A 27,535-nucleotide genomic window follows, 5' to 3' on the forward strand; every position below is an offset into this window, starting at 1 on the left:
GGCCTTTTCTTCATGGTGGGAGCCCCTTGATTTGGTGCTGTTGACAACCAGTGCAGGATTCACCAGATACCACAAACTTCATTAGTGAATAAGGGACAGGTTGGTCTCAAACATTTGATTCATAAATACAGGCTGTGCTTTGGCATTTTGGCATTTACATTATGTTTCAGTTGTAATTTAAGATCTCAGTCGGTTAAGCGTCTGCCTTCAGCCCAGGTCCTGGGATCTCAGCTCCTGGGATCGAGCCCCACATTGGGCTCCCTGCTCAGCGGGAAGCCTGTTTCTCCTTCTGCCTCTACCCCTACCCCCTGCTCATGTGCTCTCTCTCTCAAATAAAAATAAATCTTTCTTAAAAAAATTTTAAAAAGTAGGTAATCCACCTACTCTAAAAGGCATGAGACTTTTTAAGACAAATAGATAAGTATTTTATTTTCTAAATACACAGTTTTAACATTTTCTTGTTTTGGGGAGCCAGGGGGAAAGGTTTAGGACGGTAAGTGAGGACAGCCAGCCACCCAAAAAAGTCATGGCTTGACTTACCTTTATAATCGTCCAAGGGCTCGCCAGCTGGCAGCATGGAATAATACTGGCTGTCTCTCCCATGGTACAGAGTGCGTTTGGAGGCATTTCCTATCTGATAACTAAATTCGTAACGGAAGTCCTAGGATCCGTTCCACGTGGAGGAAAAAACAGTGTATAGATGAATAAACCGTGAATTACATCCCCAATAAATACACACCCCTGCATCCTTCACTCCAACCGAGAGTGTCGTATACAGACAGGCAGGGGCAGGCACTGACATCTTGTCCCCGAATGCACATGCATGTGGCGTGACCTCTCCCCTCCAGAGCCCCTCTCCTAGAGCCACGACTACCCCACACAGGGGCTGCATCTGTCAGTCGGGGTTGTGTGCTCTCCTAGCCACAGAGACACAGATCCCTGGGCCTCCTTGGGGTGAAGGGGATACAGACTGGGGATTGGGGAAGAGGCGCTCATGTGAATCACTCTTGGTGTCAGAACAGGGCATTGGAAGAGAGAGAAAGCAAAAAACAGACTCTTCACTACAAGGAACACAGTGCGGGTCACAGAGGGGAGGTGGGTGGGGGATGGGGAAACAGATGAGGGGGATGGAGCGCACCTGTCGTGATGAGCACAGGGTGATGTAGGGAAGTGCTGAATCTCTGTACCGTGCACCTGAGACTAATACTGCACTGTATGTGAACTACACTGTAATTAAAATTAAAACTTAATAACAGGGAAGCCTGGGTGACTCAGTTGGTGAAGCGTCTGCCTTCAGCTCAGGTCATGATCCCGGGGTCCTGGGATTGAGCCCCGCGTCGGGGGAGGGGGTGCTCAGCGGGGAGTCTGCTTCCGCCTCTCCTCCCTGCTTGTGCTCTCTCTCTCTCTCAAATGAATAAATAAAACCTTAAAAAATAAATAAAATGTAATAATAAAAAAAAGCAGGGCATCTGGGGCCTGAGGGAGGCCAGGATCAGACCCTCCAGGGACGCACGTGGTGGGTTTCGGAGAGACGGAGCAGGATCAGGACAGGAATGGGGCGGTGTGTCCCTGAAAGGGTGGGGAGCAATGTCACGGCTCTCCTGCCGCCAGACCCCGGGATGAGGCTTCGCGTCCCGTGGCATCTCCCCAGACTGCTGGCCACCCCTTGAGGACGGCCTCTGACCCCAGCCTCTGGGACAGACTCAGGGTGGCCAAGCGTACCGGTCTCCCCGACATGCAGAAGACACTGAAGACGGTGTGAGCCTCGAGGCCGCGATGTGGCTGCACCTGGCAGGCCACGTCCCGTGGAGCCGGATTGAGCGTCATGTACAGCTGAGCTCTCCCCAGTAAGTGGTGCGGGGAAGCTACAGACAGGAGGGCGAGGATTAAAACCCACGCTGGAGAAAGACAGCAGCATGATTATGTCTTCACAGCACACCCCGGGCGGTTGCCAGGGTGTGGAGCCGGTCATCCATGTGACTCGCCCTCCGCAGGATTTTGGAGGGCACAGGACGTGGGGACGCAGCCAAGGAGCCCATCACAAGGTCAAGTCAAAGAGAAGGGAGTGGCTGCTCCATGGCTCGGCCCAGTGTGTGCAGGAGCCCAGGGGGTGAGTGCTGCTGCTGGGGGCAGGGGGCACGGGGAGATGAGTGGGGACACGCGGGGACACCCCGGGCCTCCCACGCAGAGGCTGAGTCTCCCCCACCTGGAAGGAGTGCGACCTGCCTAAGAAAACGGCCCCCAGTCTCGTCACTTGGACAAATAGCAGCAATGGCAGGGAGGGCCAAAGGTTTGCTTTGCCGTGTTTGTGAAAGCAAAAGCAGTGTTGTCTCTCTCGTGCCAAACACAGGGGCCCGGGGGTCCGTTTCTGAACGCACCGTGGGACGGGCAGACGGACGTTTGCTGAGCTGTCAGCAGAGACAGGGGAAAGAACAAGAGAACAAAGCTCGGGGACCCCAGGGGCCCTACCGAGGGGTTTCCCACAGACATTGGCCTCATGCTTCTCGTGAGAGGAAGGTGACATGGGAGACAAGCCTAGAAATGCACCAGGGGTTTCAAGTAGCCCAAACATGTGGACTCTGACTCCAACCCCTCTGTGCTTATGAACTGTCGGATCATCTGCGCTTGTCATATGGAACTAAAAACCGCTAGAAATGGGGCAGAAGGTCCAAAACTGCCCCAAAAGGAAGAGGTGATTGAGTCATGGAAAGGCCGGAAGCGGGGCAGAGCAGGGCGCCGGGTCAATGTGCGGCTGACGTACACGGACCCCACAAACACCTCCACCTCCCTGGGTTTCATATATGCGTCGGGATTATCAACCAATTCAGGGAAAGAATCAACATACACAGCTGTCTTGGAGAAATCAAATAAACACGCACCCCGTTCCGGGTTTTTTTAAAGGCCACCATCTCAACCTTTACCGTGACCCGAACCCCCACCTGATCCCGTAAGGATCAGAAACACAGGAGGAGGTAAGAATGAGCAGTGCGGGCCGGGGGGACCGAGGGGGGCTCAGGACGCTCTGGGAAAAGAGCCCGGGAGGTCAGAAGTGGCTGCAATTTCCAGAAAAAATCTGAATATAATGAAAACTCTCATCCTCCCATGCCCCAGGTCCCCCTGAGCGTGTAACATACCCACAGAGGCTTGCAGGACGTATGTGTCCCCAGGGCTCAGGGAGAATGGCTTTATCGTCACCGTGTGCCCCGTGATACCTGAGGAGAAGAGGCCACAGGGAGAGGGCCATCAGCAGGCTCTGCAGGGCAGGGGGCAGATAGACCCCTTCTGTGCTGGCTTCCCCCTACTCCCGTGGAACAGGCTTGTTCCTACCTGCAAATGCCCCCAGATGTTTGCCACCCACCCTCTATACAGAGCTGGAGGCTCCCCTCTGGCCTCCCCTGTCTGAGGGCAGCGACCCTGAGCTGGGGCCTGGGTGGGGGGGTTCCTGGGTCACACTTGGCTCCCAAAAACAAGAGAATGCTGGTGGGAGCTCACGCTGTACACTTTGTGGTGGCTTCCACGTCCAACCTGGCTCGCTGACACACTGACTTTGTCCATGAGGCATGATTAAGGCATTTCAAAGCGAGTTTTTCGTCTTGAAGACTGAACCATTTCTCAAATCTGGGTGTGGCTGTTGCCCACTGGTGACCGGGTCCCCTCCTTAGCGGGCAGAGGCTGACCCCGAAATGCAGGCTGGTGGTCTCAAGGGGAAACCATCATTTCCCAAAATAGGGGCGGGGCGGGGAAGGGGGAGGAGGCAGCCTTCTGACGACAGGGGAGGCCCAGAGCCTCCACCGGGGTGCGTCTGCAGATGTGGCTCCTGGCGGGCTCCAGAGGCACATTCGGGCTTTGATAAAGAGCCTCTGCCTGCGTCCACGGAGGGACACACGCAAGTAGAAAAGGCATGATGACCCTGAGGACTTCTCTACCGAAAGGAAATGTTGCAGAAAAAAGAGGGGCTGGTCCCCAAATGCTTGTGAACCGGCTGCAAACCCCGGATCTGAAGAGAGGGCTCCTACCAGAGGAGGTGTAGCCGTGGAAACGAGCGCGGCCGACCGGGGACTTGGGCCAGTCCACCGTGAGGGTGGGCCTGGCAGCGGCCAGGGGGGCCGAGGGGCCCAGCAGGTTGTCCCCGTCAGCACTTGAACTTGGGCCTGCTCCCGGGAGGCTGGCATCAGCCCCTAGGAAGACAAGGCAAGCCAACACATGGTCAGGGAGCAAGTGCCAATGATCTTCTGAAATATTAATTCATAACTGCACCAGTGTTGCTGGATGCGTCATATCGAAATAATGTCTTCAGCAACCACCCACACTCCAGAGCTGTCCTTTGTCACCGCGCAGTGGGTGGTGTGATGGCCTATCCCCTCCTGCCCATCCTCAACTGCTCAGCAAATACCCTGCTCGCTGCGCCCGGGAGCCGGTCCAGGGCAGATCCGCTCAGCAGAGTGACAGGGGCCCGGCTGCCAGGGCCCAGCAGAGCAAGTCAACCCAGCAAACCAGATGACACTGGCTGCCTCCAGACTAGGGAGCCAGGTGACCGTGAGCGAAGACAGTCACAGCAGGGCGTGAGGAGGGGTGGGGGGCAGGGGAAGGGGCTGGCTTAGAGCCGGTGGGCTGTGGGCCATGGGTGGGAGGGGTCCCTGGGGGGTGAGGTGCAGACAGAGGCTCTGGAGTGAACACTGGAGAGCAGTTGGCGATGTGGCTGGAGGAGATGGGAAAGAAGGAAACCAGATGGGAGAAAGTACCGAAAATCCGCCCAGGACTGGCCTGGAGGCAGGGGGCTCTGGGAGTGCCCTGAAAGCAGCCGGGGCTGTCTGTGCAGGCAGCAGGCAGGGAGCAGAGACCGAGGAAGGGCTCCTGCGAGGTCCAGCACACGGCACGTCGCGACACCGCGGAGGGCCGGCTGGCTCCAGACGCGGAGCCACAGGTAGAGGATGCAGGGAGAACGCGACCTCCCCGTTGTGAGTCAGTCACCGTCAGGCAATTTTATTTATATAGTGTTTTTTCTTCATTCGGTGTTATTTACTAGGCGCCCGCCGTGAGCGTGGAGGCATCCTCTACACGTGAGTGTGGGCACAGGAGAGAGCATGGACAGTCATGAAGAAACCACGGACGCAGGAGAGGAGGGTGCCGGTGAAAACAGAGCAGACTCCACGGTCAAATCCTCCATGACCGTCCAGCGCCTCTGTCCACAGACACGTCGTCCACTGACCGTCCAGCGCCTCTGTCCACAGACACGTCGTCCACTGACCGTCCAGCGCCTCTGTCCACAGACACGTCGTCCACTGACCGTCCAGCGCCTCTGTCCACAGACACGTCGTCCACAGACCGTCCAGCTCCTCTGTCCACAGACACGTCGTCCACTGACCGTCCAGCGCCTCTGTCCACAGACACGTCGTCCACAGACCGTCCAGCGCCTCTGTCCACAGACACGTCGTCCACAGACCGTCCAGCGCCTCTGTCCACAGACACGTCGTCCACTGACCGTCCAGCGCCTCTGTCCAGACACGTCGTCCACTGACCGTCCAGCGCCTCTGTCCACAGACACGTCGTCCACCAACCACGCATCTGTCCATTCGAGAACACGCTTGCTGTATTGCCAGGGTTCCATGCACCATGATCGTCTGGGATGGGGGTCCACACTTGCCCTGGACGTGTCCTTGGAGAGCTAGAGCCAGACAGCCAGGGAAAGAGCTGCGGGCACCACATGCACCTGCTTCAAGCAGGACAAGTATATGCTGGGCTGCCACAGGATCCAAGGGGATACGAGACAAGAAAAAGGGGACAGAGGAAGAAACAGAAGCCGACCGGACAGGAGGCAGCGCTCCACGGTGACATCCCGGAAAGGGCGCTAAGGGGGTGTCTTCTGTATCGCTCACTCACGGACCAGCAGCGCCTGCCTGTGGGCCTGGGGCTACCTGGGGTTCTGAAGCACAGGGGACCTGGAGTGCAGCAGTGGGTGAGCTAGAAGATGCGGGTCAGATGGTGCCCTGCGTCTCTGGGAGCTCGTGACATGGGGGAGCAGAGGGGCAATTCCTGATTTCAGAGGCTTCGGAGATTGGACTGGCGCGGGGACACGGGGAGCCCCAATCACAGACTCACAGTCGGCGGGCTGTCTCCCTCGGGTCGGCACGGCTTCCTGAATATCACTGTAATAGGCTTCAAAATCTACACAGGAGGAGAAAACCGTGACATGTCATTTAAAGCCACAGACTCCCCTGAAGTCCATACGACGCTCCTGACGGCGCACACGGGCTGCCCAGGTCTGAGTGTCGAGTGCACAGTTGGCTCTGCGCGTGTCACCGTGTCACCGCGACAGTGGAGGAGGCCGGTGTCTGGGTGTGCGGCTTCCGCGGGATAAGCCAGCTGCTGGGCGCAGGGCTGAGGCCAGGACCCCGCGCTCTCCAAGTTCCCACTGCCCCTTCAGAGAGCCTCGCGCTCCTTCCTCTCAGGACGGAAGTGGACACAAGCGTGTCCTGCTGCAGACGTCACGGCCCCGGCCCCGGCCCCACACGGCGGCTGCCCTGAGCCCCGGGGGCCCCAGTGTGGGGTGGCATCTGCCAGGCCGCAGCCCAGGGAAAGCACAGTCTTGATGCCGTCACTGGGGAGGGACAATGAGGGACGGGCGGATTCTGGGCCAGAACTTTGCTCCCTGACAACGAGCTCCTCCCTCAACTTCTGGGGCACAGAAACAGTGTCTGGGCAGCCTGAAAACCAGGGGTAGAGTGAAGGGACTGGTGGCTGGGAAGGAGGCCGTGTGCACAGACGGCTGGCTGTCAGAGCCTGGACAGGGTTTGCAGTTAGGGAGGAAGGCCCTGAGACCCTAGGAGCATCCCACAAGCCGGGCGGACATGACAGGACAGCGGCACTTACCAGAGGGGGAAGGGCATGGGCTCTGGGGGGACGGCCTCCCAGGGGGGGTGGGTCCCGGGGACCCCTGGTCACCCGCAGCAGGGACCCGGTGCCGGCCGACCGCGGGCCCCGAGGAGGGTTTCCCCGTCAGGCCCCGGGTGTGTGGTGATGGCTCCCGTGAAGATGGTGTGCCCACTGCATGCGGCTCCAGCCAGCTCGGCTCCGTGGACGGTGCGCTGGACTCTGGCAGCTTCGAAACGGCCCCCAGTCCGGCGGCGCCCAGCAGCCCCACTGTTCTACAAAAGGGAACTTGAACAAATACGGGACAGGGTGAGACGTTCGGACCAGAAAAACTATGTGGTTTAAAAAGGTCTATGGGGGCGCGTGGGTGGCTCAGTTGGTTGAGCGTCTGATTGTTGATTTCAGCTCAGGTCATAATCCCAGGGTCCTGGGATCGAGGCCCACATCGGGCTCCACACTCAGCAGACAGCCTGCTTCTCCCTCTCCCCCTGCTGCTCCCCCTGCTTGTGCTCTCCATTTCTCTCTTGAATAAAATCTTTTTAAAAATAATAGTAAATAAACAAAAAGGTCTACGATTACATCAGCATGCCGTTTTAACAAACGTGATCCACATCTGAGAAGGACACGTCTGAGAACTGGGCACAGTTCTCCCCCAGAGGCAGGCGGACCACCCCACCGGAAGCAGGAGGGTGGCTGGTGTAGCTCCCCTGGGATCTGCTCACCTCGGGCTCCCCCTGCACCTGCACACCTGGCACGGTGATTCACGCCTATTCTAGACACACTCTGGGTACGTGGGGCTCCTAACCCCCACTCACCTGTCCGCATCTCATGCAACAACTCTAAAGAGCACTGGTATAATTTATGAGAAAGGATGAACGACAAAGAGAAAATTTTTACGGATGTAACACAAGGACATCTCGCTAGAGTGAGCTTGTGCTCACTGCCGTCACAGAGCCAGATTCTGTGACATTAAAGGGAGACCCATGGTCTTCGGACAGTCACTGGCTTGGCTGCAAGTTTAACCAACGGGTGTTCATGCCAGTTCCTCCCATGCATTCCCCACCGGCTTTGCTTCTCGAAAACCCCATTACATCAAGAATGTGGGAACGGCTCCCCTGCAAAGAAGGGCACAATAAAAATGGCCCCATGTGTTCCTGTCCCCCTCACTGTGAGGTCAGCTGCACTCAGAGCCCGTGTATGGAAGCTCTGTGCAGCCCCATGGAATGGATTCAGAATAAATAAGTGTGGGTCTCTGAGGGCTGGGCACAAGCTTCTGTCCCAGGAACCAGCTGGACCCAGCTCGGAAACCAAAGCTCCACTGTCTGCCATTCACAATCATCTCTCTTTTCACAGATGCCACCGACGAGAACCCCTTTCCCTCCTGGTTCACACCCAGGCCACGTCCCACCCCAGAGCTGGCATGTTCTCACACGTGATCTCATGTCACATGGCCACTGCCCTGCCTTTCTTGGGTAGGACCCCAACCCACCCAAGAAAACCATGTCTCAGAGAAGTGCCTGAAGTCTCGGGTTGCAGAGCCAGGGCAAGGAGTAGCCCCAAGGACAGCAGGAGCCGCGAGGGACAGAGGCAAGTCCTGGGTCCGGGTTCATGTGCAAGAGGCTGAGCCACAGCATCCAGGCATCTCCATCCCCGTGAGCATAAAGGAGAGGGGTTGGGGGTGTGCTGGGCACGACCAGGAACACTGGTCCGGACGAGTCAGCGTCTGCACATTTTCAGCGATCTCCGAATACCCGAGTCCTCCCCTGGGTTAATAAAATGAAGGCAGCTACAACCTTACCTTCCATTCGGGTCCTTTCTGTCGCGTTGACCAGGAAGAGGTCCCAGGAGTAAGACAGATGGAGCCCTTCACCACACTCATCACACTTGGCTTGAAAAGAAAGCTCCTCATTCCAGTTAACAAACATGTCCTTAAAGCTGACCCAGGAGATGTGGACGAATCTGCACCGTGAAACCAGGTTGGAGATTTTAGGGAGAGCACCAGACTTTCTACTTTTAATTTTTTTTTACAGTAGGTTCCACACCCAACATGGGGCTTGACCTCATGACCCCGAAATCAAGAGTCACGTGCTGTATCGACTGAGCCAGGCTGGAACCTGGATTCCTCCACTTTTAATACACATCAGGAGCCTTAAAACGTGCAGGTGGCCTGGGTCTGTCTGGACCTTGGAGAGGTGCCCAATCCTGTGTGCTGAGACGTATTTTTCATGGGCTTGAACCTGAACCCCGCGGGGGGGGGGGGTCTCCACCAGAGTCATCTGTCTGACCTCGATGTCACAGCACACGTCCTCTCCTCTGTGTTGGTCCCGGCCAGGCACAGCCTTCCAGAACCCACCCTGGTCTCCGCACTTTTAACCCTGAGCTGTCTGTATACAACAAGGCGATGGTAACTGCCCAGACCCCTTGCAGGGTCCACGTACGGGAGCAGCCCTGCTCGCCCGAGTCCTTCCAGGTGTCCCGCTTGCCCCCCTGGGGGCGTACAGAGCAGCTGTGGCACACACCAGTCTGCGTCCAGTGTCTGCGGCTCAGCGAGGCCCTCACTCGGGTGCTAGCCCGGCCTCCATGTCGCAGGTCCGGTTTGCGGTCGGAGCATGTCCCTGCTCCCCGCGCCCGGTGTTGCCCCCACATCACAACTGGCCCAGCCCCGTGACACCTTAGCCTCTGCCCAGCCCCAGCCCCCAGCCCCAGAGCAGACCCCTGTCCTGGGGCAGCTGCCGTGATGGAGGGGCACCTCCTCCTTGGAGCCCCCACACGTCAGCATTCGCCTGGAGGGCTCTGCCCCGGGGCCAGGTGAGAGCGGGGTCTCCCCACCTCGCTGGTCAGCCCCCTTTCTCCTCAGCAGGCCCCTCAGGTGGCTCCCACACCTGCTGGGCAGGGCATAGAAGGGCACACCCCTCGGACCTGGCCTGCAGGAAGCGAGGGGCAGGCGGTACCTGAGAGCCGAGTCCGGGCGAGGGGAGAGGAACACCTGCGCCGCTGTAGAGTTCCGGCCAGCGCTGGACACCGTCAGCGTCACGAGAAACTGGTCATAGCCGTCGCTGAGCGAGTCTGCAGGGAAGGCCAGGGAGGGAGCCCCAGCACCCAGGCTGCGTGGGGAGGAGGCAGCGAAGCACGAGTGCCCGGGGCTGCTGGCCGCTGTGCATGTCCAGTGATAACTGTGGAAGAAGCCACCGCGGGACTGAATGCACCTGCTCCGGCAGCCAGGTGACCACCCCCAGGCCACTCATGGGGCTTTCCTGGGGCCCCAGGGGAGCAGGCGGGCCGGGAGACACGATGCTTCCCTTATTCTCTGATGGCGGTGAGGTGGGAGCTTCCAACACTGGAGCAGGGCTGCCAAGGTGAGGGGCCGGGCCCTGCCCCGCCTGGCTCACTGGCTCGGGGCCCTGCTCTGGTCACTTAACCCTCCCGACCCCACGCATGCCACCTCCCACCTCCACTGGCATCTCTGCAGCCCCCAAGGAGCACGATGCCTCTGACTGTGGGAAGGCCGAGTCCGCAGGAGCTGCCCGTCCTGGAGCGCAGGTGGACCGGCCAGGAGATGGGCGCCCAGCACCTCCCCCACGCACAGCCTTCCTCCCTGTGACAGTCATCACTGCACTCAACAGCCAAGAAGCCGGCCCCAGTCCCTGCCTGGAGCAGGTCCTACTCTGGGCGGACACGCCGTGACCAGCAGCCCCACCAGGAGGTGCGAGGAAGAAGGAAGTGTGGGCTGAGCAGGGGCAGGGACCCCACACGGCACCCCCAAAGTCTACACTGCTGCTCCTTCCTCCAAGTTCATTGCCCTCTTTGGACTGTAAGCAACCAGAACTTGGGCGCTGGTTCTAAACCTCCCTGTTTCCAGAGCCTGTAGGAGCTTGGTCGGCACCAGGCCAGTTCAGACCCTTGGGGGTGGGGGGAGCAGCCCTCCTCCAGGGCTGGGTGGGAACAGTCCCCACTCCCAGGGAGCAGACTCAGCCCGTTTCAGGAGACACACACTGAACTCTTGTTCGTGGGCGCCATGCAGGGCTCTCAGGGGAGGGTGCAGAGTGAACAAGACCCCACTCTGTCTCCTGCGGCCGGGGCACGGGAGGTACACAGCCAGCCATGTGCATTGTCCAGAACACATGCGTATGACCAGCGAGTCCAACGGGCCGCCTCTCGCCTCCACCAAAGCCCGCACGCGGGACGCAGCAAATGTCCGTGCTCATGGGGTGAAGAGAACAAAGTAGCTCCTCTAACTTTTCTGGAATACTGCTTGAGGACCCACTATGTGCCAGGCACAGCGATATGCCAAGTCACGGCCCTGCCGTCCTCAGCGAACATTCTAGCCGGGCCAGAGCACGGATGGTGACCGCAGTACGTGAGCGAGTATGGGATGTCACAGGGAGAAGGGGCTATGGGAAAAGACACCGCAGGGTCAGCACAGGATTGTCATCGCCGTCAATGGGGTCATCGGAAGCCTCCCTGGGCATGTGATGTCTGAGCGCAGATGGAAGGAGGCGGGGTGGTGACAATAAGGGCTTTAAAAGACTCCGTCCACCCACTCTGCGAAGAACGGCCTGATGGCGGTCGGGAGCACCACAGGGACCAGGGAGGAGACCTTACGGAAGGAAGCCCAAGATGCCACTCAGCCCAGACGGGGCCAATGTGTTTTCCCAACAGACTGGCCGAGAAGTGGGAGAGAAAAAGAGAGCTGCTCAAGGTTTTGGCCCAAACGATGGGAAGGATCCTTCTGTCAGCAGAGATAGGAAGGCTGCAGAGATGGTGGGACACCCAGCCTGGAGGCCAAGAATGACTGGACGCAGGATGCACACGCTCGAGGGGACGGCGTCCACAGAGATGTGCGCTCCCAGGCCATGGGCTCTGGATGGCATCCGTGGAGGATCCGTGCTCGAGGTGACTATCGCGTGGATCACGTCCACATCAGGAAACTGGGTGAGGCCGCCAGGGAGGGCATGTGGATGGTGAAGGGGACCTCCAACAGTAAGGGATGTGGGACACTCGGAGATCAAGCCCCCGTACAGCACAGCAAGAATTTTAATCACAGCATAACATGTTTGCCAAGCACTGAATGCGTTCCTCTAAAATGTGGAAACCTAACACCCGGTGTGACGGTGTGGGGACGGGGGTCTTGGGAGGGGACTAGGTCGTGAGGGCGGAGCCTCGGGAAGGGACAGGTGGGGCTCCTACAGCGGTGCCCCCGAGAGCCCCCCTTGCCCCCCGCTAGGGCCCCATGAGAAGAACCAGCTAGGCACCAGGAAGCAGGTCTTCCCCAGACACCGACTGGCCGGCCCCTCGATCTGGCCTTCCAGCCTTGAGTCCACGGAAAGCAGCGTCCACTGTATATAAGCTACGCAGGCTGTGGGACTGGGACAACCCTTAAACTTCATTTCTCAAAATGCTCACGTTTGAGTGACACCCTTTCCCCAAACTCCCTCCTGGTAGGATCCCGAGCTGAGACACGAGCTCAGCTCCCCACGGCTCACCTGAGGGTGGCCCCCGGGTGGTCTGGGTCGTACGACTGGGAGCCCGTGAGGACGACGGTGAACGAGGGGGCTCTGGAGAGGAGCAGGTGCGTGCCCTCGGAGATGACGCTGACGGGGGCCCGGGCTCGCACCTCCACTGCCACACTGTAGTTGCTGTGCACCATGCTGCCTTCCACCTGAACCTGGACCGCGGCGGCAAGGGGGTGTCACCCAGGGCACTGGGCAGGAGGCACGCTGGAGCCAGACGCCCTTCTACCACTGCAAGGAAACTGGGGCGCCCGGCTGGCTCCGTCGGTGGAGCCTGTGACTCCTGATCTCAGGGTCGTGAGTTCGAGCCCCACCCTGGGTGTAGCGATGACTTAAAAAAAAATAAATTTTAAAAACAAGTAGGATAACATTGGAAGGATGAGTGTAAACGTGCCCCCAGCGCTGTACCAAGGGCTCCGTAATTGTGAACCCCAACTGGTCACCTGTGTCAGAGAAAGAGCCTCCCGTGTGCCCAGTGGAAGCAAAGTGGCTGGAACGGAGGAGGGCAGAGACACGTGCTCACGTCTGGGGGGCACACAGAGCTGGGACTCCCCAGGTACTCCTGCAATGACACGGGTCCCCCGGTCCGCCGACAGGAACCTTGTCCATGGTCTTGGTCTTGGATGGCATTAGCTGGCTTTCTATAAACTACATTTCTGGGGGCACCTGGCTGGCTCAGGCCGTTGAGTGTCCAGCTCTTGATTTTGGCTCAGGTCATGATCTCAGGGTGGTGAGATTCAGCCCCGCGCTGGGCTCCGTGCTCAGCAGGGAGTCTCCTTCAGACTCTCCCTCTGCCCCTCCCCCTGCTCTCTCTCTCTCTCTCAAATAAATAAGTAAAATCTTAAAAAAAAACAAACAAACTACATTTCTAGCCCCCATGCAACGGTCTTGAAGCAATGTAAATGAACTTTAAAACAAATATTTTGAAACTCAGGAACACTGGAACACTTTATAAATAGGCCATTCAAAAGGACTCTTTGAGAAGTTTGATGCAATTAAAAAAATAAATAAATAAAGCAGAGCTCTTTGTTCTTTTCATTGGTCTGGGCCCCGGTCCTTTGCGCCTCTCCTTCCGAGAGGCAGCCGTGGTTCCGTGCTGCTGGCTCTCCCAAGTGGGGACCTGACGACTACTGACTACTGTCTGATCACACTCCACACTCCCACCTACACCTCCCACCTCTGCTTGCCCAACACCTCCTGCTGGAGGAGCCAGCAGGAACCTCCAAAGACTGGGAAGTGTCGGGGTGGGCAGTGACAGCGGGAGGTCTGGACATCGGAGGGTATGACCCCTAGAGGCAACGTATGACAAGCTCAGACATCATCGGCAAAAGCACCTCATTGAGTCAGGTCCCCACGACCTGGAGAAAGACATGTCTGGAGCCCGCTCGCGGACAAGGACATGCTCATGAGTAAGTGTGCCAAGCAATGAAGCCAACCTTCACCTTCACCTTCCCACACGGGCAGGAGAGGGTGCTGTGACCCCACTGCCCAGGGCCTGGGGAAAGGGACTCTCAGCACGGACACACAGGCTACCCGCACGTGGCCCCAGCGATCGTGTCAATGCCCATCTTCGGGCACATTATCCAACTGCACGTCCCTGCCCAGAGGCAGCGGATGAAGGGGACCCCCCGTCCCTTCCTCTTTTGCCAGGTCACGTGGCACTCCCTTGTGCCCTTACACAGTGTGAACCAGGCCCTGCGAGAATGACCATTTCTAACTAAACTGACAACGGTATTTGTGGTCTGCAAAGTTTCAGGCCAGACCACAGGCAGTTGGCCTCTCGGGGAGGCTGGCCAGACGGCCTGCTTCGGAAACACTCCACCACCCCATTCATGCCCCAGCCGGGACACCGGGAAGTTAGGCTGGCAGCGTGGTCCACACCACGACCTCACAGGGGCTGCTCTGGGCCCTGTCAGTCCAGCTGAAATCTACCCTTCTAGGAGTCACTTCCCGTGTTCCTCAGGGACAAGGAGAGCCCACGATCTGTCACAGAAACGGGATACCTACTCACGCCTGCTGATGTGACAGTGGACACTAAAGAGTTTAAGCTGTGTTCAACCAAAAACAATACAGACCATTACAGGAACAAGTGATTTTTTTAAAAGACTCTAACAAAACATTTCTATTTTAAAATTTAAGTAAATTTCCACTATTTTGAAATTTAAATAAAACCGGTGACACAGATCCTTATGGTGCTTCATAAGAACAGACCAAACCTTCCCTCCTTTTCTGGCTCCTTCCCCTGTCCCATCCCCAAAACACAAGGGCTGCCTGCCTGGGCTCCTCCCTCACTGCTCCGGTCCTGTGCTCAGAGACCCCAGCACAATCCCCTCCCCTCCCCCACATCCACCTCGCGTCCCTCCAACATTTCCAACATGGCCCGCTGAGCACTGAAGCCCGACCCTCCATTTCTGCCTTCCCCTGGTCTTCAGAAGAACCTCCCACTCATGTGTTCAGCCTTGTGTCCCACCGCCCACCCCCTCAAACCCCACCTGCTTCCACGGGACCGTCCACGGCCTCCGCCATTCTGCAATCCTCTCCTGACCTGGAACACTGCAGGACCAGAGGCGGGCTCACAGCCACCCCTCCCCCAGGAGGTGACAAGCTCCCTGGGGAACTTTCAGACAGCAGGAAATCACAGGGCCAGTCTCTGCCTGCGAACAGACTGCTCCATAAAGCTGCCTCTTCTAGAAGGGACCGCGACATATTTTCACCATTTTTCCAGATACAGATACTCCCCTGACATCCAGGGACTACCTCAGCGACACAGTCAAAGCAGATGCTCAGGAGGCTTTTGCTAAAAGAATAAGCAGATTTTCACAATTACTTTGCCTGCGTTTGGACATGCAGTTTGCTCTCTCCGAGGAAGACCATTTCTGGAGAGCCTAGCCACACTTGTTGTGACAACCCTCGTTTTCTTGGATAGAGCAGGTTGGAGGGCCAGGGGCTGAGCTCCTGCTCCAAGGCGGGAGGGACATATGTCAGCCAACCACTCACCCTGGCAAGAGCGGTATAGTTCCCGGGCTCCAGGAAATAGCTGGGGACAGTGACGGTCTGCCTGTGGGTGCTGACAGCAGGGGGCAGGGGCACTGGCCACCCCTGGGAGTTCCAGAAGGTCCAGGTGTAGGAGAGGCCTCGGGATATGTCACAGAGGATCTCAGACTCGAATGTCACACCCAGGGTCACAGGCTGAGACCTCCACACCTGCGGGTCAGAGAGAAAGAGGTCTCGAAATGTCCATTATGCCTAATGCCACAGAGAAGCATCTGGTGGCTCCATGGGTTAAGTGAACGACTCTTGATTTCAGCTTGGGTCATGATCTCAGGGTTGTGAGATCGAGCCCCACATCAGGCTCTGCACTCAGCGGGGTGTCTGCTTGGGATTTCTCTCTCTTTCCCTCTGCCCCTCCCCTGCTCTTGTTCTTTCCCTCTCTCTCTCTAAAACAAATAAATCTTGCTAAAAAATCATTTTAAAAAGCAACCAATGGAGAAAAAGAACAGCTGTGCAAAATACATGACAGTTAATACTGTTTAAAATCACTAAGACATTTTCAACGTCTCCAATGGAAAAATGGGCAAAGACATACATGGGCAAATCACAAAATTTTCACTGACACTTTATTGTATGGTTTTGACTATGAACTCACATAAATGTTGTATATATTCAAAAATCAAATCAAAAAGCAAAAACAAAACCAAAGGAAACCAAAAAGTTCTCTGATAATTGAGAGCCAAAACAAAGGAATGTAACCATATTTCAAGGAAGCAACAGGGAAGAGAGAGATATTTCAAGTTACTTTAATGTGCAGTATTGTGAGGATATATTCTAAGGGCCAAATAACCACGGATAAATCTGAAAGCTCACAAAGTAGTTTCATTTCTGGTTGAAGTACTGGTATTATTACTTTGAAAACATTTCACATATTTGTTAGGAAAAGTGCTAATAAATAATGATGTTGATGTTCCAGACGTCGAGATTTTAATTCAAGAGAATTCAAGCATAAAATGTTTCAAAAGCGTGTAAATTCTGCATACGTAACGTTCCTGGGGGGGAAACAGCAGGTGAAGTCACGACTTATTTTATGTCAAACGAGCTATCTCCTACCAGTGTACACTAAGGAACTTGCACACGATGATGCCCCGGGAACGGTGAACACCCCCGGAGCCAGAGTCCCGTCCCCAGCTGCCCATTCGAAGGCCCGGGGCTCTGTGGTGAGATGCCACTTCCAGCGAGAAGGCAGCTGTCAGCAGGCCGGGCAGAAGCGCTCCAAGACCAGCGGCATGTGGGAGAAGGCACCAGACCCAGCCCAGAGTGAACCCGGCAGGCCCCACACGGGCCACTCTGAGCCTTTACAGATCATGTCTGCATCGGACCGGACAGCTAGCAAAACAATCACACGAAGACAGACAGAGGCTTCCTCTGTTCCCCCGTCTCCCACAAATCACACACAACTCAGCCGTCACCAGCAGAGGTGGCTGGTGCCCAACTTCTTACTCTAAAAGCTGAGAATTAAGGGAAAGATTCAAGCCCTGTTTTCTTGCTTTTTTGAACAAACTGTATTTTAGGAAAACTTACAGGTCTATCTGATGAGGAAAAGTTTTTCTTCTTCTGTTCTCTCTCCTTTTTGAAACAAAAAACTTGTGTGCATCCCACATCAAACAAACAATTGCATTAAGAAATTTTGGAGACAGGGCGCCTGGGTGGCTCAGTTGGTTAAGCGTCTGCCTTCAGCTCAGGTCACGATCCCAGGGGCCTGGGATCGAGCCCCTTGTCGGGCTCCCTGCTCAGCGGGAAGTCCGCTTCTCCCTCTGCCCCTCTGCCCCTCTCCCTGCTTATGCTCTCTTTCTCTGTCAAATAAATAAATTAAATCTTAAAAAAAAAAAAAAGAAATTCTGGAGACAGAAAAATGGGACTATGAGCTAGGTTTAGATTATATTAGGAGATCACTGCTAACTGTTTTGATAACAGCATTCCATGTAGGTAAGAAACCACCCTTAGTTTTTAGAGCTCCACACTGAAGTACCTAGGGCTTAAATGTGCTGCGATCTGGGAAGGACTTTAGAATATTTTGGCAAAGAAAACAACAGAGGAAACCAGTACAGTGACATTTTAGTGATTGCTCAATGTGGCTGATGGTTCATCACACTTCCCTTTCTCCTTTTATTTACATTTGAGAGTTTTTTTATAATAAGAATCGTAAAATTTAGTTCATAAATACATGAACATGATATAGAACATAAATACATGAAAAAGCATACTTGCTAATGTTAACAGGCCAAAAGACAATGGTACAGGGGGATGTAAGGGTCACACCCCCACCCCTCCCAGCCAGTCTACCTCTCCCAGCCCCCTGTGCCCCCCTGCACAGCCCCTAGAACGTGCCCACCTGGCCCACTGCCCAGCCTGACAGGATGCCCCAGGAATAAGACGGAGGGTGGTGGAGGGAGGATGGAGGAGGGCTGAGGGATGGGTGGGGAGGGCTGAGGGAGGAGGGATGAGGGGGAGGGGGGAGGAGGAATGAGGGATGGGGAGGGGGAGAAGGGATGAGGGTTGAGGGGGGAGGGGGGAGGAGGGCTGAGGGGGGAGGGGGAGGAGGGAGGAGGGGGAGGAGGGCTGAGGGGGGAGGGGGAGGAGGGATGAGGGATGGGGAGGGGGAGGAGGGATGAGGGGGGAGGGGGAGGAGGGATGAGGGATGAGGGCGAGGGGGAGGAGGGCTGAGGGATGAGGGAGGGGGAGGAGGGATGAGGGGGGAGGGGGAGGAGGGCTGAGGGACAAGGGATGAGGAGGGAGGGGAAGGGGGAGAAGGCTGAGGGATGAGGGGGAGGGGGAGGAAGGATGAGGGATGGGGAGGGGGAGGAGGGATGAGGGATGGGGAGGGGGAGGAGGGATGAGGGATGGGGAGGGGGAGGATGGCTGAGGGTGGAGGGGGAGGAGGGATGGGGAGGGGGAGGGGGCTGAGGGATGAGGGACAAAGGATGAGGGGAGGAGGGCTGAGGGGGGAGGGGGAGGGGGGCTGAGGGGGGATGGGGAGGGGGAGGAGGGATGGGGGGGAGGGGGAGGGGGAGGGAGGAGGGCCGAGGGGGAGGGGGAGGGGGGCCATCCTTTTAGAACAGCACGCCGGGTCACACAGCCATCAATACTTTGGACCACATGCCACGGATGATCCCCCTGGGTCAAGCTTAACCAGCAACAAGCCCCGTGCGGTGCCTCGACCTAAGAGCAGAGGCAGGATTTAAGCACGGACCCCTCTCCCCGGGTCCAGGCCGCTCCCAGTCTCCATGCTGGGGTCCCCCTTGATGTGTTGTCCGTCTCCCCAACCCGGAGAGCCCCCTGCCTGTGCAGGTGCGTGCTGGCGTAGCGGGGGCCCAGGCCTTGCCCATAAGGGGCCGTCACTGTCCCACAAGACCCACATGGCCGGGAACCACCCGGGCCTTGCCCTGGGGGCTCTTCCGTGTGCCCCACGAGCCCCACCCTCACCTGGGGCGGGAGGTGCCCGACCGCAGACCCCGGGCAGAGGCCCAGCACGTGCCTCTGGTGATGGAAGGCACAGAACGAAGTCTGGAAATGCAGCTGAGCCCCGGCTTTGATCCCCATGTGCCACGGACACTTCTGCCCCAAAAAGGGAAACCTGCTCTAACCCAGAGGCCTCAAAGGAGCAAAAGAAGGAAAAAGCCACCCTCTGTTTCCTAACCCATAGTAGGCACTCGGGAGGGGACTGATCATGTCTTTGGAAGTTGACATCACATGAATCCAAACATTCCTTTCTCCTGAAAATGCTTGAGTGCTTTGCACAAGCCATTTTTTTTTTATTTATTTATTTGAGAGAGAGAGAGAGCACGAGCAGGGGGTGAGGCAGAAGGAGAGAAGCAGGCTCCCCACGGAGCAGGGAGCCCGATGCGGGACTTAATCCCAGAACCCCAGGATCATGACCTGAGCCGAAGGCAGACACTGAACCAACTGAGCCCCCCAGGCCAGCCTCCACAAGCAATTTCTAAACATTTCCTCAAAGCAGGCCGAACAGAACACCAGAGTGACGGAGGCCAATAAGGCCCCTTGGAGGCCAGGATGAGGCCCGCCCCCCACCTCGGCGCCAGGGCCCTCAGAAGCCCTGAGAGGCGCCCCCTCGCATCCAGAGCAGCAGGACCCCGGCCCCCGGAGCACCCCCGTTCCCAGCGCTGAGATGACCCCCAGGCCCGGCCCTACCTGCACCTTCCCCGGCCCCATGTTCTTCACAGGGGGTGGCTGGCAGGGCTCCCGCACGATGAACAGTTGCTTTCTCAGGGAGGTGGTGCTGACGTCATTGAAGGCAAGTACCTGGACGGTGAACTGTCCTTCCCTGCGAGGGCCACAGCGCACAGGACTGAAGACACCCAGCCCGCCAGGCATCTGCCTCTCCTCCCCCACCCGCGTCATTAGAGGACTCGCTGGCCAGATGGCCCATCCGTGAGAACAGAGGACACCCGGGTCATGGGGTTGGTGTCCACAGGGGCCACCTGCTGCCCAGTTAATATGCCGGCTGCCCGCCCAGTGCAGGGCAAGCCAGATGCCCAGCTCCCAAGCCAATGTCACCTGCTGACGGAGAAACAATCATTCCACTGGGGACACCTCCCGGCGGCCATGGCCTGGCCCCTCTGTGCACCATGGGGTGATGGGCACCCCGGCCCCTCAACTGGGAAGTCTGGGCATGATCTTCCTGCTCTGCTCCCTGAGGCTCAGGACCAGAGCGCCACCCGCTGTCATGGTGCGTCCATAAGGAAGGCAAGTCCCGCTGACCACAGCGCAGCCTGTGGGGTCCCCTCAGGGTCCAGGTGGTTGGGGAGCCCTGGGACACTCCAGAGATGAGGCAGGGGCGCAGAGTGGTGCATGTCCATCCCTGAGCCACAGAGCACATTCCCAGGTCCCGGGCCCAGGTGCCCACCTGAGAGAGCCTACCTGGGCGCCATCACTCAACTCCTTCCCCACGTGAACCCCCACCTCCTATGGAGAAGGCGCACGGTTGAGAGCCAGTGACGGGGCCATTCGGGCATGTCCTCGCACGTGGCGAGGCCACAGTGGCTCTCGAGGAAGTCCTGCGCTGAGGCACATCTGCTGTTTCCCTGCTGCTGCTGGCCATGGGGGCCTCGCTTCTGGGCCCTTCTGTACATGTTACTAGTCCATTACAGCAGCAAGAATGGCACCACGCTAGCCTGAGGCTCAGCTCCATCCAGAGGTCTCCACAGCCTCGGCCACCAGGTGCCCAAGGCTAGGGCTCACCTCCAGCCAGGGAGGAGACTCAGGCTCGGACCTGGCTGGCCTGCCCTTTGTCACCCTCCTGACCTTGACAGTGGCGATCCTGACGTTTGCCCCGGTGGCTTCCCGTGGGCATGCCCGCCTCCCCCAGGCAGGCCCAGCTGTGCTTGGATCTCCATAATGCTTGATTCTAGGTAAACAGCAGGTGCTCAGTAAATGCCGGATGAAAGGACACGGCCCAAGCTCCTCAGGCGGACAGTGAGCCTTTGGCAGTCCTTCCGAGCACCTTCTACCTCCGTCTGCCCTCCACCCTGTGTCCCACAGCCCTGTCCATGTGTCCTGGTGCTCAAAGCGTCCGTTTATCTGTCTCTCTTCAGTATCTGCCAAGTGCGTGGACTGCTAGGTCGGCTGAGGAGAACCGGAGCTCACACCTCGCAAAGGCCGTTCCGGCCGCCCCCCGCAGGGCCGTGCCTGGCCTGAGCCGCTCACCTGCTGTAGGTGTGACGAGCAGAGCTGTCCCCGGGGCCCGCGGTGCCGTCCCCGAAGTCCCATAGGAAAGTGACGTCGGTGCCAAAGTTGAGTCTGCACTCAAAGGTCACGCTGGCGTTCGGCAGAGCCGAGGAGGGGGACACAAGCCGGTTGGCGGCGATTCTCCGCTGCGTCCTGATGCGGCGGGGCTCCGAGGCCACGCTGCCCAGCCCACTGGCAGCCTGCACCGTCACGCGGTACCTGCGGTGGGACCGCCGAGGGGCCGGGAGGGCGGTGGGGAGACAAGAGCAGGTCAGAGGAGAGAGCAGCCCGAGGGGAGAGGGGAGGGACGAGACAGTTCATCTGCAGGGAACCCCCAGCCCTCACGGCTCCCCACTCTGGGGAGAGGTGGCAGAGACGCCGGACCGCCCCCTTGTCATTGCGCAGTCGCCTGCAGAGCGGCAGGGTCACCTGTGACCCTCGCTCGGATGGGGACCGACTTAGGTGGAGGAGGGGGGATCTGAAGCCAGTTCCAAAGCCCCACGCCCGCCCCTAGTTCAAGCGGGAGGGACTTCGTCATCCTTGAACCTTCCACGTGCATCCCTCCCGTTCACAGGAGCGCTCCGAAATCACTCGAGCGACAGCTGGGCAATCTGCAGACGAGCTAAGGCCAAATGACTCCCATTTCCTCACCACTGGGGGACGCTGAGTCTTTTATTAATGCTCCTGGACATTGTCTTCACCGGGGGACCTTCTCCGAACAACCACACGAACTCCAGGGGGGTCATTTCCTCGGTAACAGCCAGAAAAGTGATGTAGGCGTCGGTGGCAAACACGGTTCCATTTGTGTAGACAGAGACAGCTTTGAGAGTGGGAGAGAGACAGAAGCTTTGGCGCGGAGGGCGGGGGCCGTGCTGGGACGCCAGCATCCTCACCTCCCACACAGTACGGCCGGAGGGAGGGTCCCCAGCCCACATGTAGGGCTGCAGGGGGAACCCGCTGGGCGATTCTGGCCCCAGATCAAAGGCCACACCATAGCTCACAAAATGAGAGCAATCATCCCTGTGAGTTCTCCTCGAAAGAGCACAGGACAGGGCCGGAGGCATGCAGAGGATTCTGCACCGTGACCCACCCCACACCTTCAGGTCGAAGCCTCGACGCATGTGGTTTCTAGAAAGCACTAGAATGAACTGTGGGTCAACACCGAGCTGGTTCAAGGACAAATGCAAATCTCAGCAGAGCTAATCACAGCATCCGGTGCTTTCCAGGGCCCTTGTGACCTCGACAGACCCTAACAAGCCTGCAATCAGAGTGAAGACGTACGCTGCATGTGATACCCGACCGTGACGCGGCGCCAAGCCTGGCTGCCCCCTGCTCGGCTCTGAGAAGTGAAGGCCACGTTACCCAAGGGACCAGCTGGAAATCGATGTGAGACAACAGTGCCTGAACGGACGACAAAACAAAATGAAACACATGTAAGGGCCTTAAAGTCCATTCCTTTGTCTCACGCCGTAGGTGATCAGTATTTTCCATCTCTTACTTTCCCTCTCTGAATTCCCACGAGCTCCAAGTTCTGATGCGCGAGACTTGAAGTCAGACAGGCCTGCAGAACATGAGCCTTATCCAGAATGTCTCTGACATTTTAAGTGTTTTCTACTCCTGAGACCTGCCCTGCATGGAGTGAGCGTGTTCATCCCTTTGCTGCTGGCCTTGTCTTGGAAGGATCTCCCTGAAGGGCATGCTAAGGGCTGTTTACTGCATGAGGTTCCCAACGGGGCCCCGGGGCGAGCCTTGGGCTGGTAACCCCTCAGACACACAATGCAAGGTGCCACACATATAGAACATGTGTGTGTGTGTGTGTGTGTGTGTGTGTGTGCGTGCGCGCACGCGCGCGCATGTGTGCACCAGGAGGGCAGCTACCAAACAATCTGCCGGGACCCAGAGGAGGACTGGCATGTCTGGGAAGACTCAGAACAATCCATGTGTCTATATGAGGAAAGGAGGTGGGTCTTTTCTTTCAAAGACTGTTGTCCTGTGTAGGTTTTCCCTTTAGAGGGGGAAAATGCTCATTTATAACAATGATCACGCAGAGTGGGTGTTTCATTCATCTGTGCTTTAGAATTTCTGAAGAATAAATACCCCATGACTGAGAGTGACACCATCCCATGAGCAATACCTGAAGCTTCATTCTGGCGGGAATGCGGTATCAGGCCGCAGGAGGAAGCACACATAGGGATCTGCACGGGAACACCTCGTTTCGCACGCATCTGTGCCGGACCCTCCGATTCTAACTCCTGACACAGAACGACCGGGCCCAGGCTCACCCCCCGCCCCCACATGTGTGTTCTAATTTCTTGGGTAGAGAGGCTCTCACAAGGCTAACTGCATGGAAGCTGCACAGTCAGTGTGGAGAACAAGTTACAAAGACCTCCAGGTGAGTGAGCACATCTGGACACACACCCACTGGCTTCCCCTTTTCCCCGTTTCTGGGAAACGTAACCCATCCCTCCATCCACTCAGGCTGAGCACTCTGGGATTGTCTTCGACGGGTGCCCATGACCCTTCCTTCCACATGTTGCTGACACTTGGCTGGGGTTCTCCGTTCCCACCCCGCCGGCCCCCGAGTCCAGTGCCTCCCCTACAATATTGAGCGGATGGGGAGTCCCTCGCCGGTGGCTGTCGGGCCTGATGGGAGCGAAGTGCAAGCAGAGCGCCTGGCCCCCCGTGAGCACTCATCCATCCCCAGCGCCCGTGGGGCCAAATCTCTGTGCTTGGAGTTCCTGCCCAGCTGTCAGCCCCACATGCTCTCCCCACACCCGCTGGACCCCTCCCCAAGGCCCATGATGGATCCACCGCCTACCCTAGAACTGCCTTATCCCGCGGTGACACACCCTCCCTCCTGACGTGTCCCAGGCCCTGGCCACGCCCTGAGAGGCAGCACCACGTCAAGGCCCTGTGTTTCCGACACAGACCTCGATGCCTTTCGTAGACCGTAAATCCTGAGACCAGGACCTGTAGGACTTCATCTTCACGTGCCCCTCAGAGCACAGTACTGTGCAATCAGTGTGTCCTGGACAAGGCGGGGTAAAGGCTGAAGGCGTGTCTGAGCGGAGAAGCAGTTGGACCTGGAGGTACCCCCAGCAGAGGCGGGCCTGGGCTTCGGAACCCACTCGTGTCTCTTACCCTTCTGACCTGTCCTGGAGTCAGCAAAGACAAGAAGCTCGTCCCTGTGGATGCTGCTGGAATTCATGAACACAGACACGGTCGCAGGGCCAATCTCCACAAAGTAAGGCCCAAGCTCCTTTTCAGTTCCACAAAACTCGTTGTAGATATGTGCCTTGAGCACATAGACGCCTTCTGGGAAGAGACACAAGAGCAGCCACATGATGAGCTATGAAAAGCACGTGCAACACTGAACATCCGTGCAAGGGCAATGAGGGGTGAGTGCTCTGGGCACGGACCCAGCACAGGTGGCTTTCTCTTGCAGGAGGGGCTGCCTTGTGGCAGGGGACCCGTGCAGGGCACGTGACACACGACAGGGCTCGGCGTGTGCTTTCATGCTCCGCAGTCATGAACATCTTAATAATTTGTGTTAACCGAGGGTGCTGCATTCTCACATCGCCTTGGGACCCGAGAACGACGCAGTCGAACATATTCACGAGGATGCAAACAGACACCGGCCACCCCGCAGCGAGGCAAAAGAATGCAGCGGTTGTGACGACCACAAACACACACGCACACACACTGGCCTTCTATGAAGGGAGGGGTGGGCCACGAGGTGTGGGGCGGAGCCGGCTGGCAGGCGGGAAACAGAAACCAGAGAGCTGGACTGGAGGGATCTGGAGGGAAGGCGAGAACGGTAAGCAAGACGAAATGAGCAGAAAGGATTCGGGAAGCAAAGGGACCTAGCACGTGCATGGCCCGTCTTCCATAAAGAAAGCTGAAATGCCAGCACAGAAATAGTTTCAAAGACATAATTTTTAAAAAGAAAAATCTTTCCTGGGGATGCCTGGGTGGCTCAGTCGGTTAAACATCTGCCTTTGGCTCAGGTCATGATCCCAGGGTCCCAGAAGCCTGCATCTCCTTCTCCCTCTGCCCCCACCCCCCACTCATGCTCTCTCTCTCTCTCAAATAAATAAAATCTTAAACAAAAATCTTTCCTGAAATGAAGGAAAACAAAGCACACTTACATACTGGAAAGGCACACCATGTACCAGAGCGCGTTGACCTGGAATGGCCAGCACCGAGACGTGTTTCCACAAAGTTACGGGACCGCAAACATAAACAATGACTTTGAGCCAAACATCAAGTCATGCAGACAGAGGAAACAGGAAGCTGAGCGTAGAGCCCCCATAGCATGGCAAGTGTGGAGGGTCATGCGGCTGGCTCCCCGAAGCATGGAGGGCTGAGATCCAGCCCCTGCATTTCTGAGTCTGTATGTCTGCGGCCAGAGAATCTGCACTTTATCCTGACATTAGATACGGATGATGTCGGTCCAAAAACCCCACTCGGGCCAGACTGGAGCAGAGAAACACCTCCGTTCCTCGAGAAAAGAATGTGTGGCCATGGACGGAAGAGCCAGCAAGTTGCCATTCACATATAACAGCCTCGAATATGGAAGAAGTGGGAATTTTATTCCATGAGTCTTTCTAACACATCTGTTCCAAAACACGCATCTGATAAAGGCTGCTATCCAAAACATACAACGGACTCTCGACACTCAACAAATAAGCCAACAGACGGCCTGATTCAAAAAGTGGACGGAGGAGCTCCGGACGGAGACGCGTCACCCAAGGAGACAGTGCGACAGAGGAGCACGTGACAAGACGCTCCGCGTCCCGCGTCGAGGCCGTGCATGCGGGAACCACGCCCCTCGAGGACGGCCAGGATCAGCCCCGATGACACCCACTGCTGGCCAGCATGTGGGGTCCCAGGAGTGCTCGCTCGCTGCTGGTGGGTTTGCAGAACGGCCCAGCTGTGGGGCGCCTGGCCGGCTCAGTCCGAGGAGCGTGCGACTCTGGATCTCGGGGTCGTGGGTCAGACCCCCACGTTGGGGGCGGAGATGACTTAAATAAATAAATGCATAAACTTAAAAAAAATGGCGCAGCTGCTTTGGGGGACAATTGGGTGGTTTCTTTAAAACTAAATATACCCTTACTCTAGGATCCAGCCATCACAGGGGTGTGGGCCAGACAGGGTGCTGCCGAGGGGGAGGACACCCCGAATCCTGCCTCAGGCCAGGCCCCCTTCCTCCTCCTCACACGCTCACACACACGCACACACACACACACGCATTCCCGGCAGGGATGTGATCACAAGGACCAGACGGAGGGTAAGTGCGGGTGCTGGGGACATGAAGATGCTGGGAGCCAGCACGCCCGCTCTATCGAGGGGCATGGGGCTATGGCAGCCCCACAACCCACCAGCTGTCATCGTTTCATTCCTAACACTGCCCACATTTTAAGTCACAAAGACAACCTTGGCATTTTTTTTTTTTAAGCAAAATGGGAGAAAACATCCACTCATCATAACGGGCTGGAACCATGAATTAATAATGAAGCCAGAACACGAGAAAGGCCATACGACAGGTGGCAATTTTAAAACTTGAATAATAAATAATAATGTAGGCATCCAACTCAAAATGGAAATCTAGAACAAAAGCATTGTATAAGAGCAGGAAGTAGGCAGTAAAGATAAAAGCAGAAATTAATAAACTTAGGGGACGAATGTAGTCAATGAAATTCAAAGACTGGTTCCTTTATTTTTAAAGATTTATTTATTTGAGAGAGAGAGAGAGTGAGCATGAGCGGGCAGGGGCACAGGGAGAGGGAGAAGCAGGCTCCCCGCTGAGCAGGGAGCCCGATGCGGGGCTCCATCCCAGGACCCTGGGATCATGACCTGACCCGAAGGAAGACGCTCAACCGAATGAGCCACCCAGGACCCCTGAGTATACAACTCTTGATTTTGGCTCAGGTCGTGGTCTCAGGGCCCTGGGATCAAGCCCCACATTGGGCTCCACACTCAGCACGGAGTCCAATTCAGATTCTCCCTCTCCCTCTGCCCTCCCCCTGCTCATTTGCTCCCTCTGTGTGCCTAAGGTAAATAAAGTCTTTTAAAAATTTAAAATTTAAAAATTTTAAAAATTAAAAAGTCCTTCATAGGACCCCTCTTACACTGTTGGTGGGAATGCAACCTGGTGCAGCCACTCTGGACAACAGTATGGAGTTTCCTCAAAAAATTAAAAATAGAACTACACGATCCAGCAATTGCACTAAGAGGTATTTACCCAAAGGATACAAAAATACTGATTCAAAGTGACACATGCACCCCGATATTTATAGCAGCATTATCAACAATAGCCAAACTATGGGAAAAGCCCAAATGTCCATCGACTGATGCATGGATAAAGAAGATGTGGTTATACATACACAATGGCATATTAGCCATCAAAAAGAATA

At 56.8% G+C, this 27,535-nt stretch overlaps 1 protein-coding gene across 1 annotated transcript in view; it reads right to left on the minus strand.

Moving 5' to 3' along the window:
• PKD1L1 (polycystin 1 like 1, transient receptor potential channel interacting) overlaps positions 1–27,535 on the minus strand; it is a 101,023-nt gene that overhangs the window by 69,538 nt on the left and 3,950 nt on the right. Inside the window, exons 3-17 of the mRNA XM_088018674.1 lie at positions 24,261–24,434; positions 22,401–22,520; positions 21,771–21,939; positions 21,099–21,338; positions 19,584–19,716; positions 15,378–15,584; positions 12,354–12,535; positions 9,822–10,043; positions 8,669–8,829; positions 6,871–7,158; positions 6,100–6,165; positions 4,017–4,178; positions 3,135–3,212; positions 1,723–1,865; positions 541–661 (exon numbers count right to left, since the gene is read on the minus strand). Coding sequence (XP_087874800.1) covers positions 541–661; positions 1,723–1,865; positions 3,135–3,212; positions 4,017–4,178; positions 6,100–6,165; positions 6,871–7,158; positions 8,669–8,829; positions 9,822–10,043; positions 12,354–12,535; positions 15,378–15,584; positions 19,584–19,716; positions 21,099–21,338; positions 21,771–21,939; positions 22,401–22,520; positions 24,261–24,434 — 2,466 coding nt within the window. The remainder of the gene's footprint in view (positions 1–540; positions 662–1,722; positions 1,866–3,134; positions 3,213–4,016; positions 4,179–6,099; positions 6,166–6,870; positions 7,159–8,668; positions 8,830–9,821; positions 10,044–12,353; positions 12,536–15,377; positions 15,585–19,583; positions 19,717–21,098; positions 21,339–21,770; positions 21,940–22,400; positions 22,521–24,260; positions 24,435–27,535) is intronic.

This window comes from Eumetopias jubatus, unplaced genomic scaffold, assembly GCF_037043125.1.
Source record: "Eumetopias jubatus isolate StellerSeaLion01/CBP00866 unplaced genomic scaffold, mEumJub1_p1.0 scaffold_14, whole genome shotgun sequence".
Taxonomy (NCBI): Eukaryota; Metazoa; Chordata; class Mammalia; order Carnivora; family Otariidae; genus Eumetopias; species Eumetopias jubatus.